This window comes from Podarcis raffonei, chromosome 14, assembly GCF_027172205.1.
Source record: "Podarcis raffonei isolate rPodRaf1 chromosome 14, rPodRaf1.pri, whole genome shotgun sequence".
Lineage (NCBI taxonomy): Eukaryota > Metazoa > Chordata > Lepidosauria > Squamata > Lacertidae > Podarcis > Podarcis raffonei.
The window spans coordinates 7,302,448-7,317,412 of NC_070615.1; the positions used below are offsets into that span (position 1 = coordinate 7,302,448).

At 48.9% G+C, this 14,965-nt stretch overlaps 1 protein-coding gene across 1 annotated transcript; it reads right to left on the minus strand.

Moving 5' to 3' along the window:
- Nucleotides 1-991: 991 nt before the first annotated feature.
- LOC128401769 (neuromedin-B-like) lies at nt 992-7,041 on the minus strand. Its single transcript, XM_053365198.1, has 3 exons — nt 6,619-7,041; nt 3,787-3,983; nt 992-1,268 (listed from the first exon to the last, which is right to left on the minus strand). The coding sequence occupies exons 1-3, from the start codon at nt 6,749-6,751 to the stop codon at nt 1,227-1,229; spliced, it is 372 nt and encodes a 123-aa protein (XP_053221173.1). The 5' UTR covers nt 6,752-7,041; the 3' UTR covers nt 992-1,226.
- Between the last annotated feature and the right edge of the window lie 7,924 nt (nt 7,042-14,965).

The following is a 14,965-nucleotide window of genomic DNA, read 5'->3' on the forward strand; positions in this document are numbered from 1 at the left end:
TGACTTTGTGGCCTATTGTATATTACTCAAGCAGTAAAGCAGTGCAACGCTTATCAAATGATGCATATGCAAATAAAGAAATATTAGGACCTATTACTTTAAATATGGAAGTGCACACAGGAGCAGTTGGAATCTCGCATGGAAAACATCCACAAAACACCCATTAGAGGTCTGCAATGCATGTTAAGGGATTCGAGTGTAGAATTATTGGGGGGGGGGTTAATCTGCTTACTTGCGCTGCATCGTGGGATCTGAAAGCTGTTGTCAGCAAGCAGACCAATGACTCCTAGTTTCATGGCTTCAGAGGAGAAATATGAAAGATACCCTGACTGAGGAGGCACTGGCACAGATGGGTGAGGTACCTGAACCTACCCATCTGACCACCCACTGCCTGGGTCATTGGGCCATCTATGGTTCCATTGCTAGGGTTTGTCTTTCAAATAGGTGCCTCATGTCCTCCAGAAATGGCCCTTCTTTCCTCTACAGACCAGTCCATTCTGTCCACAGCAGCTGTCAACAACTTAGAACAGACTGGTTGAAATGCAGTACAGTGGTACCTCGGGTTAAGAACTTAATTCGCTCTGGAGGTCTGTTCTTAACCTGAAACTGGTCTTAACCTGAAGCACCACTTTAGCTAATGGGGCCTCCCGCTGCCGCTGCACCACCAGTGCATGATTTCTGTTCTCATCCTGAAGCAAAGTTCTTAACCCGAGGTAATATTTATGGGTTAGCGGAGTCTGTAACCTGAAGCGTATGTAACCCGAGGTACCACTGTACTCTCTTTCACAGATGTGAAACCTCTATATCTCCTTGGACTGCAGCACCTATCAGTCCCAGAGAGCATAGCCAATATTTGGGGATGGTGAGAGTTGTAGCCCAATCACATCTGGTTCTCTATCCCTTTCTGAGCTAGTCCTTCTGTGGCTGCTTGCTTGCTTTCTGCTGCTGCACACAGTGATGCACTGCAGACTGAAAATAATCCTCTCACCTGTGCAAAGAGAGACATTTATTCACCATGCCTCCTCCACCAGCCGCTGCAGCACAAGGAAATGCCAGGAATTTTCTATACAGTCAATACTTGGTTCTTCAGAGGAAGGGGGGTCAGTATTAGGATTACAGTTATAAATTTGATATTTTACACTACAATTCTTGATGCTTTCATTGGGAACAGCCCTTCAGGAGCTCCCTGTCCCCCAAGTCTGTGGTGTTTTCCTCAGTTCATCCATTTAAATGTATTTTGCCAGGTACTTTGTGAAGAAAGGTATTTCCTGTAATGAAAAACACAGGCATCAGTAGCTTACACTTCAACATATTAGAAAGCAAACTGGCCTTGCCCACTGATGAGAGAAAAGTATAGCTACTCCATCACCACCTTGGACATCTAAGGTGGGTTTTGCCCCCTCCTGGGCTGTGTGGGCTCCCTGACAAGCTCTGCTTATGGAAGGAAGCGACATGATCTCATCCGTTTAGTAAGTCAGCCGATGTTAGAAGGATGACAGCCACCCTTCTGAGGCCTTCAGGTAAATAAAAGGTTAAAGGACCCCTGACCGTTAGGTCCAGTCGCGGACGACTCTGGGGTTGCGGTGCCCATTTCGCTCTACTGGCCGAGGGAGCTGGTGTACAGCTTCTGGGTCATGTGGCCGGCATTACTAAGCCGCTTCTGGCGAACCAGAGCAGTGCACGGAAAAACACCGTTTACCTTCCCGCCGGAGCAGTACCTGTATCTACTTGCACTTTGACGTGCTTTCGAACTACTAGGTTGGCAGGAGCAGGGACCGAGCAACTGGAGCTCACCAAGTCGCAGGGATTCGAACTGCCAAGCTTCTGATCGGCAAGCCCTAGGCTCTGTGGTTTAGACCACAGCGCCACCCGTGTCTTCGGGTAAATAGGTAAAGGTAAAGGGACCCCTGACCATTAGGTCCAATCGTGGCTGACTCTGGGGTTGCAGCGCTCATCTCGCTTTATTGGCCGAGGGAGCCGGAGTACAGCTTCTGGGTCATGTGGCCAGCATGACTAAGCCGCTTCTGGCAAACCAGAGCAGCACACGGAAACGCCGTTTACCTTCCCGTTAGAGCGGTACCTATTAATCTAGTTGCACTTTTTGGCGTGCTTTTGAACTGCTAGGTTGGCAGGGACCGAGCAACGGGAGCTCACCCCATGGCGGGGATTCGAACCGCCGACCTTCTGATTGGCAAGCCCTAGCCTCTGTGGTTTAGACCACAGCGCCACCCGTGTCCCCTTCAGGTAAATAGATGACATCAAATTGTTGCACTGAAATGGGGTTTATTACATTAAGACCTCTCTGGTAGTGAACATAGCTAGACCAGAGAGTGATGAGCAACAAGGATCTGGTGATCGCTGAGATCAGGCACCTGGGTGGGGTTCAGGACATTGGAGAGCTCTCTAGCCCAAGCAGGAGATGTTGTGCAACAAAGCCAAACTGCATTAAAGGGAGAGGGGCTCTGGTACCAGTCCACAAGACATAGCTGGAGGAACCTAGGAAGCACTGACTCCGCCCACCTGATAAACTTGGAAGAGGCAAGGATTTGGCCTGACAGTCAAATCCCCACTCTGAGATGCAATTAAATCCCAGTGTTTGCAACCAGTACTTTTTTTGCTGGAGGGACGCAGGGGTACACGTACCCCTAAACATTCTGTAAATCTCTGTACTTTTGTCCATTTACTGTATTTATTTTCCTTGATTTGAACTATAAAATGGTGATTTTCTTGAGTAAAAATGAGAGTACTCCTAAACACTTTTAAAGAAAAGACCACTGTCTGCAACACACAATGGTCTGAGCACAGTTAGCTAACTCAAACATGGACCACATTTCGCAGGCGGTCCTTTTTTTCCAAAATGAGACTAGAATTAGTTCACTCTGCCTGACATTGGCTCTGGCTCCACCTGGTGCAGCAATCAAATTGCTAGCACATTTGCAAAGCTAGGCAGGGTCAGGCATGGCTTCAAAATGGATTGGGGGCCATGTGTTGAGGTTCCTGCATTGCAGGGGTTGGAGTAAATGACCCTTGGGTGTGGGATGTGAAACACAGGAGCAGCCAAGTACAACATTCCTAGAGTGAACATGTTTACACATGGGGAGGAATGTTTGTCAAGCCAGCAGGTAAACTTCCTGTTTCCTTCTGGGCTGGGACAGACTTCCTCTGCATGTGACTAGAGGTGGGTGTGGCCTCACCTGTGCAGGTAATGGCAAAAGCACAGGGCAGGGCAGCCATCTCTCTCTTTTTGACTGCATGCATAGAAGAAGCAACATCTGCTTAGCCAAAGATGCTCTCTTGGCTTCCAGCCAAGGGAGGACAGAGGGACAGTCTCCTTATGAGATAGTTTCCGGATGTATGTTACTTTTCTAAGCTAAGTCTGCCTTCTGGGATCTGATTGTGAACAGAATGTGAGTAAACTTTTTTATACTTTTATAGAAGACTGTCGTGTCTTATCTTTTATAAGGGAATAAGGGGGAAATACCAGGTCAGTTATTATAGAGGCTTTAGCGACCCTAAGCAAACGCATCCGCTGTGAGTTTAAAAAGGGGAATGTTACTCTGCTAAATTATGAACTTGTTTACACAAGTTGGAAAGGCTATAATCAAACAATATATCCTCTTCTGCATCCCTGAACATTCCCACATTGGGGTCCCTTCCAACTCTACCATACTATGATCCTATCATTGCCTCTACTGTCATCCCCCTAGTCTTGTGTGCCATCAGTCCCACTGGGCACTAGCCACCACATTCGTTCCCTTCAGGATATCTAGAGATGATGGTGCTCACCTGGTCATTGGGATCACGCTTCCCTCGGTTCTCCTCCAACAGCTTCTCTTGCAGGAGTATTTTAAGAAGTTCGCTCACCATGAGGTCTTTCATCCCCTCTCTGAAAGCCCTGGGGGTGCTGTTGGTCTCTGCACTTTCTGAGAATGCAGACTGGACATGAGGAGAGCTCAGCATACTCTTCTTCCCCATGAAATGCCCTGAAATGACACCAATTCTAGTCAGTACAATGCTGGCCCAATTTTATTTTGAAGGAGGGCTTTTGTGCACGATGGTTCGAGGGGTCTCACCACTGCCACATCCTCTTCCTTGCTGCTGTTGTCGGCCCATTGAATTGTTTTCTTCATTCGGGCTCAAACAGGGGTATGGGCATACCTAGGGTTCATCAAGCTGGGCTCTGCCAAAGGCACATGCCTGGGGAGTGTATGCAAAAATCATGCCTCTCCACTTTGCCTTAGAGTTGGGGCCATCCTTACCAAGCGTGCCAGGGGTGGAGGCACGCCAACACAGCTCCGTGTCAAGGGCACAAGGGAGCCTAGAAACACCTCTGAACAGGGAGAATGGAACCAAGTGCCTAGAAATCTGCAAAGGACAACTCCACGCAATAACATTTTATTGCAGATCCCACCTTTTTTATATGCTATTGAAAATGGATTTTCATGTGTGTGCTCTTTAAAAACAAATGAATAAATAAATAGCCCCACTTTTTAAAAAAATCACCCCATCTTTCTACTTTTCCAGGGAGCTTGTGGCCATCTCCTTCCCAGAATGCAAATTTTCAGAGGAAGGAAGCACTTTTAAGTAACAATCAAGGTGGAGATTTGGACTGCATGACCTGCCCTCTACCTCAACTGCCACACCATGGCAGCCCTGCAAGAGAAACTACGGGGTGTCATAAGGCACTATACTGTCTCCAATGCTGTTTAACATTGACTTGAAGCCATCAGGAGCAGAGAGGAGGAGATCTGGAGCAAGACGTCATCAATACTTTGATGATACCCAACTCCTATTTCTCAGTAATATCTGAACTGGGAACGGCTGAGCAGGTGCAGGACCAATGTTGGCGTGCAGTGACTAAGATTATTCCTGGTGAGGAATAATAAAGTCTGCATCCTGACAGGCTAGAGTCTCTAGAAAAGTGGTTTCCAGTCCCAGGAAGTCTGCAAGTTGCCTGCCTTGGGTTGAGTTGCTGTCCCTGATGGATTGGTGCTGTGCCTGGATTCAGCTGCCTCTGGAAGCGCAGGTACCCTTGGTGGCTAAAGTACCTTTTCCCAGCTTTGGCTTGTAAGACAGCTATGATTGTTTCTGGATCAGGACAGCTTGACCACAGTTGTCCATGCATTGGTAACCTGAAGACTGGATTCCTGTAGTGTGCTTTGTGCAATTTAGGTTGGTCTGGAAGCTTCAGCTGGTGCCGAATGCAGCAGCCAGGTTGCTTGAGGGGCCGAACTACCACCATCATGTAACCCTTTGTGGGATTTGCACCAGCTGCACACCTGCTACAAGGTCAAGTTCAAGGCTTGGTACTAGCTTGTAAGACCCTCTGCAGCTCAGGACCAGGTTACTCGAGAGACTGCATTATCCCTTATATATGCAGAAGATTGCTGCCGCCTGTGGCAGAGATTCTCCTACAAGTTCCAGAGTGGTTTGTATCCTGCTTGGTAGGATACTGCCCTGAGACCTGCAGGTATAGGGTGGTATATAAATCAAATCAAAATAAAATAAACGCAGAGCAGGGCAGTCAGTGTGGCTGCCGTTAGTCTGTGTAACAGCATTCCCGTCAAGGCACAGCAGGCGCCCTGTACCTGCACTTTCCAGAAACAACGGAAGACATTTTTGTTCCAACAGCTGGACAAACAGGTCTGTGCCATGGATATTTACTTCACAATACTTTTTAAAATTTATCTGTTATTTCCTGCATTATTTTAAACTGTTTTTTGTTTTTTGCATCCCTATGCGTGGAAGGTGATTAATAAACAAATTAATAAAGTTCCAAGTATCACCAGTGGTGAAATAATTGCTGCTCTGTTAATTTGTCCGTCCTGGACAGAGAATGGATTTTCAACCTGATGACCCCTCCCTTGCTGCTGAAAGCATTGTTTCCTGACCCTCTGTGCATGGCTTTCCATACAACCCCACACCCAAATCAAACCCAGCGCTGCATTAAAGTCTTAAAAACAAAGCAAAACAGCAGTGTATTGATCTGCCATTTAGTTAAAGGATACGGTGTTAAAATGCAGCACAAAAATCACCACCGCCACTGTAACTTTCAGCCATAGAATCACAGTGTTGCAGGGCACTGCTTAACCAAATCCCATACAATTTTCCTTCTCTCGCCCCACAGAGTGACCTACCAGCTTCTTGGTGGCAGGAAGTGCCCCCAGGCTCACTTCATCCCACCCCCATTTCCACAGGTCCTTTAGACTACCCTTCCCCAACCTGGTGCCCTCCAGATGTTTCAGACAGAGGGAATCCAAAGGTGCCCTCGATGATGGAAGGAACTGGGCACATAACTGATCTAGCAGCACAGATTCTACCCACCCACCCCAAGCCCGCCCCATAACTTTATTATCTTTACACATACGAAAACATTAAACGTTAAAAGCTTCCCGATACAGGGCTGCCTTCAGATGTCGTCTAAAGACGGACCCAGGTAAGGAGCACAATTTTGCAGCCTCTGCTCCAGTCCTTCGTTGTCCCCCCCACCCTCTCCAGACACACACGCAGCCTTTTTTCTGCCAGGATCTTTACTAACAGGCAAGCATTTCCCACCGTCTGCTTTGGGAAGCTGCCCCCTTGGCAGACCGCCCCCTCCAGCGCCACCGGGAGACGTACCTGTAGCCCAGAGGTTTTCCCGGAGCCGGATGGGTCCGCCGAGCGAGGGCGAGACAGAAAAGGTGGCGAAAAGGAGCAGATAAGCCAAGCTCCCCACTTGCAGGATCCTGCTGGCGAATCCTGCCGCCGCCATGGCTCTCTTTCTGGGCAGCGAGCGGACTTCGACGGGCGGACGCGACGCCCTTGTCTCGCCTCCTCTGACCACTAGGTGGCTCCTCTCCTCCAAGCCTCTTTGCTGGTCTTCGCCCCGCGTGCGCTCCTGCTGTTTAAATAGCCCAGCCGTCGGGGCGGGGACTGACGCGGGGGCATCGTCACCTTAGCAGCGCTCGCCCAGGGAGGGGTCGCCCTGGAACCTGCCTTGTCACGATTTTGCGGCCCAGCGGGACACTTGGGTGCCCCCGGGACGGTTTGGGGGCAGAAAAGAAGAAGGAATCGGGGCAAGCACGGATCCAAGGGATTAGGGTTTGATCCGAGCCCACCTGCGCCCAGACCTATTTGGAACGCCAGGGTCAATCCTGAACCACCTGAAATAACAGAAAGGCAGTATCTCTGAGCACCTACAGAGTGCAGAGCGACTGGGTAGCCCTAGGAGACCGAAGGATGTGGTAAAAGCTGCCGTCAAATGAGCCAGGAGAGCTTTCCCTACAAATGCCAGCGAGGCAGAACCCAGACGAAAGAAGATGTCCTGGTGCACTGGCCGAGGAAAGCGGCTTTCTCAATTCTGGGCAGGAGGCCTCGCCCAGACACTTTCCTCTAGTCAAGTCCCATCGAATCCAGCAGGCTTACTTCCGAGTATAACCACGTGTGCATGCCAGGGTCAATCAAATGATGGCCATTGCTTGAACACTGGCAGGGTTGGGGGGATTGGGACCTTCCATGCCTGGGAGCCAGTTCCTAGGGGCTGAGGCCTCCCAAAGTTGATGGGCATTGTCATTCAAATGAGGGGTGTGACCATGTCATGTGATCGTCGATTATGCGGGGCAGGGCTTATCCCCCCCCCGATATTTTATTCAAGTTGCAGCCCTGCTTCTATGCATTTGAGCCATTCCCACCTACCCATCGCAAACCTGCACTTCCATCTGTTTGAAAACTTTCAAGGGTTAAAAATAAAGTTTGTAAAAAACAACAACCAGAAGCCTTCCTTTGGGGGATTATAGGGGCAGAACTACCCGAAGTGTATAGAAATTTATTCATGTATGTAACTACAGTGGCAGGAATGTTACTTGCCCAAAAATGGAAAGAAGTCCCAGCAAAAGAAAATGGATACAAAAACTTATGGAAGATGCAGAAATGGCGAAACTTATGGGAAAAACAAGAAATTAAGGTAACATGCTTTTTATAAAAGAATGGAAATGGTTTATGGAATATTTACAAACTGTAAACAGATAAGAACATTGGCGGGATTATTGTAATAACCCACAGTTTCAAAAGTGTATACATTTAATATAGAGGAATAATTGAGCAAATTAAGTTAATTTGGATATGCAGAGAATATTAAAAATAAATTTAAGGAACCGCAGAAAGAGGGGGGAGGAAGTTGACTTTTGAAATGTTAAAAAGATTGTAAAATTATTGAAATGTATAAAACTGTGTGTGTGTGTGTATATATATATAAAATTTCACGGATTCTTTGCAAAGCAGGCTTTGTGCGCTTAAGCCGAGAGAGCCCCGGAGCACCCATTAGAGCCCCGTTAAATGGACATTCCTGTGTCTCCTGAAAGACCACCATATGTGTTGTGTCACATGCTTTCCTGGACTCAGGCTCTCACTCCAAATGCAGGACATCTTAGTTGGCAGGTATATCAAGGACAAAGTTGTAAAGTGAGACTTGATGGCAATGATGATAATAGCAGTGGCCATGGAGGATAAATTCCCAGGCAGGCCCGTCTGTTTTCCGCCCCTCTTGCCGGCAGCAGCAGGAGAGGAGAGACAACAGCAGAGCCGGTGGAACTGGGACTGTCATCCTGCTCAACCTTTGGGGCCGCCGCTGCCTCTGAAGGGAGGCGAAATGCGGGGCCACCCACGGGCCACCAACCGCAGATTCACAGCAGCTTCTGTGCCTTTTAAAAGTACCAGAAATGTAGTCTTCCAGCTGCCTCCTTTTCTTGGGCATTTGCATGTGGCTCCCCTGATGCAAATGTTGCAAATCAACACCTTGTTACACTGTGTGCAGACTTCTGGGGAGGGGAGGGGACTCAACAGTTGGATAGGAATTGGTGGGGGGGGGGTTTGGAGGGGGGTGACTAAGAAGGGGGTTGCCAGTGTTGAGTTTGTATGTTTCTCCGCTAGTTGGTGGATGGGACTATAGCTTTGTTTATTGTTTGAGCATTTTTCTATTTTTTTTAAATTAATTTTAGGGGTGGACTGTGTTGTCTTTGTTTTCCCACTATGTCGTATGGAATATTAATGTATCATACGATTCTATGGCATACTGTATATCACGATGTCAGTCACTTGGAGACCCTTGTGTGACAAGAAATTAAAAAGTTTTCAGTAATAAATAAATGGACAGCTGCCCGGGGGAAGATGTTCCTCCCGCCGTGACCTCGACCGAGGAGTCCTGCACCCACCACAGGGAAAAATTCCTTTCTGGGACGCAGAATGTGCCCAAATGACAGGTGTCCATCCAACCTCTGCTTAGAAGTCTCCCATGGAGGCTCAGTCTAGGGACCTTGGAGGTGGTGGCGCGGAGAAGAGACTTGCGGGGTCTTTGCCGTCTCCTCCTCCCTGCTCGGGCCCGTCCCGTCGGGCAAAGGCAAAGGCGTTACGCGGCGAGCGCCCCCTTCTGCGCGCCCGTGAGCAGAGCTGCGCGGGAGACTTACCGTCTAAGCGGCGCCGTCTAAGCTGAGCACAGAGCGGGCTGTGGGCCATCCAGCGCGGGGCGGCCCTCTTATATAGCGGCCGGGAGGGTCATGCAAATGAGGCACTCGGCCCCGCCCCCGGCCCCTCCCTCCCCGACTGGCTCCGACGGGACGGGCGGCATTCCGGACAGACGCAGCAGCGACGGCGGTGCGCGGACTCTGGGGCGAGAGAGACGCGCAGGTGAGGAGGCAAAGCTGGCGGCAGGACAGGGAGGTGCAGGAAGGAGAGCCTTGTTCGAAGGGGAGGACCACAGATCTGCTGCCCCTGCAATGTAGACGGCCAGGCAGAGGTGCTGTCAGGACAGGACATGGGGGGCAGAACTCTAGGGGTGGACTGAGTCTGAGGGGCCCCAAAACGCAGCAGAGGCTTAACACATAGGTTAAAGCAGTACACATGCCCATCTCAAGAAGAAGGGGGAGCCTGCGACTTAAGATTGCCCCCAGAAGCTGTTGCAACCCACCCGCCACTTTCATGTTCACAATGCCCAGTCAAAATAAATGTTTAAAGTCCTCCTTGTGAGAGCAGACTTTTTATGCTGTGGTGGGGGAAATAACCCCCTGGTTTGTGTGTATTACTCCGTCCACACCATGCAATCCAAGTGCATGCAATGCACATTTACAGCACACATCTTCCCCCCAAATAATCCTGGAAACAGTAGTTTGTTAATCATGCTGGAATTTTACCCGTAATGAGAGGGAAACGACAGGTCCCAGGATTCGTTGGAGGAAGGCAGGTGCTTTACAGGTGCGTTGAACAAGACCATGTTTCTCATTCTGCCTTGCATCAGCAACAGCCGCAACCTACGCAGAGGATGCCAGGTCTAGTTCATTGGAGGCCTCCTGGCCCTGGGTCAGCCTAGGCCAGTAGCCTGCCTGGACTGACAGCAGCTCTCCAAGGTCTCAGGCAGAAGGTCTTTGCCATCCTTTCCACCTGAGATCCTTCAACCGGAAATACTACCAGCTTCACCTGGGACCTTTGTACCTGCAGAGTGCCAAGCACCCAGGTTGCACAACCATGAAAGGGCAGACTCCATACTGGGGATCCTTAGGAAAGGAAATGAAAACAAAACTGTCAGTATCATGTGTCTATGGTGTGGACACACTTCGAATACACTTGTTGTTGGCATCTGTCTGTCTCAGGAGACAATGGAGTGTGCCTCTGGGGGTGAAGTCAAACCACTATGTTAGCATCACTGAAGTGACCTCCCTGGGTGCAAGCTTTAAAAAATCTTTTTTTAAAAAAAACAACCAAACAAAAACTCTACTGACAGTGTGAAGACCTAGGAAGCCAAGATTGCATTATTCATGCCTTTATCTTGTTCGGCAAGCGGTGGTTCGTCAACTTTGGGGGGGATTTAGTGTCCAAGATTTCGGAGCATGCAGAGTACAGGCGAATGAGAAGCACCTACAGCATGGAGTTATTTGGTTGATTATCTTTTCGCAGGGGTAGGTGGGCATTAGAGTGAACAGGGCCAGAGCCTAGAAAGGATTACAGTGAATATGTCTAAGGAACTGGGATTAACTGATACCAAGTACAGGCTGACCAAAGAAAGCACTGGCCTCGTATTCCCAGGGGGAATTACTGGATGCATCCAGGCATGTCTGATAAGATGCAAGAGGCTGTATTAGAGCAAAAGAAGCAGGAGATCGGTACATCCTATGCATTGGCAAAAACGTGGGGTGGATTTGCTTGAAGTGCCGCAGCACAGCATTTTGCGTGCAAAAGGACAAAGTTCTGTTCTTTTGGGCATCTCAAGGTAGGGCTGGGAAAGACACCTGTCTGGAATCCCCAAAAAGGCACCAGTCCATGTAGGTAATACTGAGGAAAATAGACCAATGGTCTGGCTCAGTGCAAGTCGCGCTTTGCATGCCCAGTGATGTTCAAGAAGCTCAGTGGTCGGACATTTGCTTTGCATGTAGAAGGTCCCAGGTTAGTCTAGCTCTAGGTAGGACCAGGAAAGACCACAGTTCAGACCTGCACAGCTGCTGCCAGTCAGTGCAGATGATTCTGATCCAGATCTGAAACAGTATAAGGCTGCTACATACCACTTGAAACATGCCCCCGTCTTCGTTAAATCAGACTTTGTTTCAGAGCATGGAGGAAAAGAAAGTCTCTGTGCGACTACAGCATGCCCAACCCTTGCTTGCCCAAGAGGTTTATATGAATAGGATGGTCATTACTGCTGGGAATGGTCAGTGTTCTACAGAGCACATGAGAAGACCCAGGATTAGAATTCTTTATTGATTTACTCCCACTTTCCCTCCAAGGAGTGCTAGGCCCTCTCCCCATTTTATCCTCACAATAACCCTGCGAGGGAGGTCAGGCTGAGAGGCTGTGATTGGCCCAAGGTCATCCCATGAGCTTCATGGCTGTGGGGATTTGAATGCCAGGCTCTCAGGCTCTTCTTATATTTTTATATTGTACCTGTGAGTGAAGGGACGTGGGTGGCGCTGTGGGTTAACCCACAGAGCCTGGGACTTGCCGATCAGAAGGTCGGCGGTTCAAATCCCCACGGCAGGGTGAGCTCCCATTGCTCGGTCCCTGCTCCTGCCAACCTAGCAGTTCGAAAGCACGTCAAAGTGCAAGTAGATAAATAGGTACCACTCCGGCAGGAAGGTAAACGGCATTTCCGTGCGCTGCTCTGGTTCGCCAGAAGCGGCTTAGTCATGCTGGCCACATGACCCGGAAGCTGTACGCCCTCAGCCAATAAAGCGAGATGAGCGCCACAACCCCAGAGTGAGCCACGACTGGACCTAATGGTCAGGGGTCCCTTTACCTTTACCTGTGAGTGAAAGTATGGTTGGCATTTGGAGAAGACTGGAAGGAGGCTTCCATCTGTGTTCTGTGCAGGGAGACTATGAAACAAGTTGAGTGCCTTTCTGTAGAGCACAGGAGAATCGGTCCAAGTATGATAAGCAGTCATTCATTGTTTTTGTTGTTTTGTTTTGTTTTAATTATGAGCAATAATCAGTTTCCTTTATGGTCTAATCCAAGGTTGGCAACACCACTTGACATCCTTGGGCACCTGCCCACGCCCACTGCCCTGGCAGGACATGCCCCATGCTTTTTAACCCTCTTGCACCCAGTCTGGCACTCACAGCAGTGCCAGGTGGCTGGATCTAGCCGTGCTTTGAATTTCCCACAATGCCCTTGACCTCTAGCATCACCCTGGAGCATTGTGGGAAATTCAAAGGGCAGCTTTCGATGCTGTCAACGCAGCAAGTTCAGCCCCCCAGGACCCAGTTGAAAGAGGAGGGAGTCCACCTGGGGATACTTTGCACAGGGCCAGACAAATCTGATGGAATCTAAGAACTGTGAAATGACAGCTCAGATTTCTGAAGTATTATCTCTCACTGCCTGCCAAAGGTGAACTACCCATTAGCTCTGATGTCTCTGTGTTTTTAAATGTCGATCCGATCAGCTATGGACATTGCCTTGGTCCCTAGAACTCATTCTGATGGATTTTTTCAGTAGTTGGAGATTTAATCTGCTCTTGCATTTCCCTTTTAAACAGTCTCCCGTGCTGGGGTGGCCCGATAATGATCAGAAAGCTCAGAAGCCTCGTTTTTCATTTCTTAATATACAAAGCCTGAAAAATAATAATAAGCAAAATACATCCAAAGCTTGCATTTTGGAAGCAGAATTATATGATATAGAGGGAATCAAAATCTGCTTAATTTATGCTTATCGGAGAACTTGGATTTACATTAGCAAAGAATGTACCTAGGGTACCTCTGAAGCTAATATGCCCAATTTAGTAGCTGCCAGTTCATCACAAGAGAAGCTTCCATCTCAAGTGAAAGCAGAAATCAGGAGTAATGTTTGTAGCACAGGCAAGTAAACAATTGATCACTGGGTCTTGCAAGACACCCATACACAGTGCTCTGCAAAAGGTAGTCACCTGACATCATTGTGACCTCAGAGGAGTCACAGGTGGGTGGCCCAGCGCATTTGTCAAAGTCAGCCCCCCTGGACTGGGAAGATTAAGGATCCAGTTCCACATGCCTCAGCTAGAGATTGCTCTGGCCCTTTTGACACACACAGTTTTCCTGCATTTAACATACCTGTGGTTCCTATGTGCTGCACACATTTTTACAGGCTTTACCTACCATTGCAGAATTATCATGCAATGGCTGCAATGCTGCTGGAACAGTATTTGAGGGAGAAAGTGTGCAACAGCCACACAGAAACCAGGGCTCCTTAAGGATGCTGGGAAGTAGATAGATAGAAGATTCACTTCACTCCTCCCTAAACCCTGCCTCTTTGCTAGCAAAGTCTGCTGTAGGCTTCTCGTTACAGTTAAATCCCATCCCATGGGACAAAAGAATCTTAATGCTTTTTTTTCTTGCTTTCTGGAAAAAAAAGTGCCATTCTTAGGCAATATTTGTGGGTGACACCTCTCTTCGCAGCAATTAGCTGTTGCCTACATGCAGAATATCAGCATCTGCACACAGTGTAACAAGGTGTTGATTAGCACATTTGCATCAGGGGACACACACACAAATGCCCAAGAAAAGGATGCAGCCAAAGGACCACATTTCTGGTACTTTTAAAAGGCATGGAAGCAAATCTAAGGACTATTAAAACACACACACACAACTTTTTAGCCTGCTTTTCAGACAAGTTGACTCCCTTACTCACCTGAAGACAGTGAATATTAAAGTGGCACTAAGGCTCATAGGAGGGACGCGGGTGGCGCTGTGGTCTAAACCACAGAGCCAAGGGCTTGTCGATCAGAAGGTCGGCAGTTCGAATCCCCGCAACGGAGTGAGCTTCAATTGCTCAGTCCCAGCTCCTGCCAACCTAGCAGTTCAAAAGCACGTCAAAGTGCAAGTAGATAAATAGGTACCGCTCCAGCGGGAAGGTAAATGGCATTTCCATGCACTGCTCTGGTTCGCCAGAAGCAGCTTAGTCATGCTGGCCACATGACCTGGAAGCTGTATGCCGGCTCCCTCGGCCAATAAAGCGAGATGAGCACCGCAACCCGAGTAAGCCATGACTGGACCTAATGGTCAGGGGTCCCTTTACCTTTAAGGCTCATAGGACTATAGAAAGCTGCCTTCCACTCATTCAGACCCTTGTGTCCATCTAGCTAAGTATTGCCTGCACTGACTGGCAGCACCTCTCCAGGGTTTTAGACTGCCATGTCTCCCAACGCTACCCGAAGATGCTAGGAATTGAACCTGTGACTTTCCACCTGCAATGCAGATGCTCTACGATGGAACTGCAGCCCACTGGCAAGAAAGTGGCGGTGGTGATCATCCTACATAAGGGGGAGGAACCTCTAGAAGTTGCTGAACTGCAACTCCCATCACCTCAGGCCATTGGCTATGCTTGTTGGAGCTGTTGGAAGCTGTAGTTCAGCAATCTCCATAGGGCAAAAGGTTCCACACCCCTGTGGCCTCCACACAACCCCTGGCCTGTGGGCCTAATTCAGCCCAGAAGGCTGTCTCCCCCCAAACCATTCCCACCTGCCCCATACTGG

Excerpts from the sequence above, each read along its gene's own strand:
- LOC128401769 (XM_053365198.1), bottom strand. The coding sequence starts at position 6,751 with ATGGCGGCGGCAGGATTCGCCAGCAGGATCCTGCAAGTGGGGAGCTTG. Across the intron at positions 3,984-6,618 it reads GGAAAACCTCTGGGCTACAG|GGCATTTCATGGGGAAGAAG; the intron begins GTACGTCTCCCG and ends GTGTCATTTCAG. Across the intron at positions 1,269-3,786 it reads AGCGTGATCCCAATGACCAG|GAAATACCTTTCTTCACAAA; the intron begins GTGAGCACCATC and ends TTTTCATTACAG.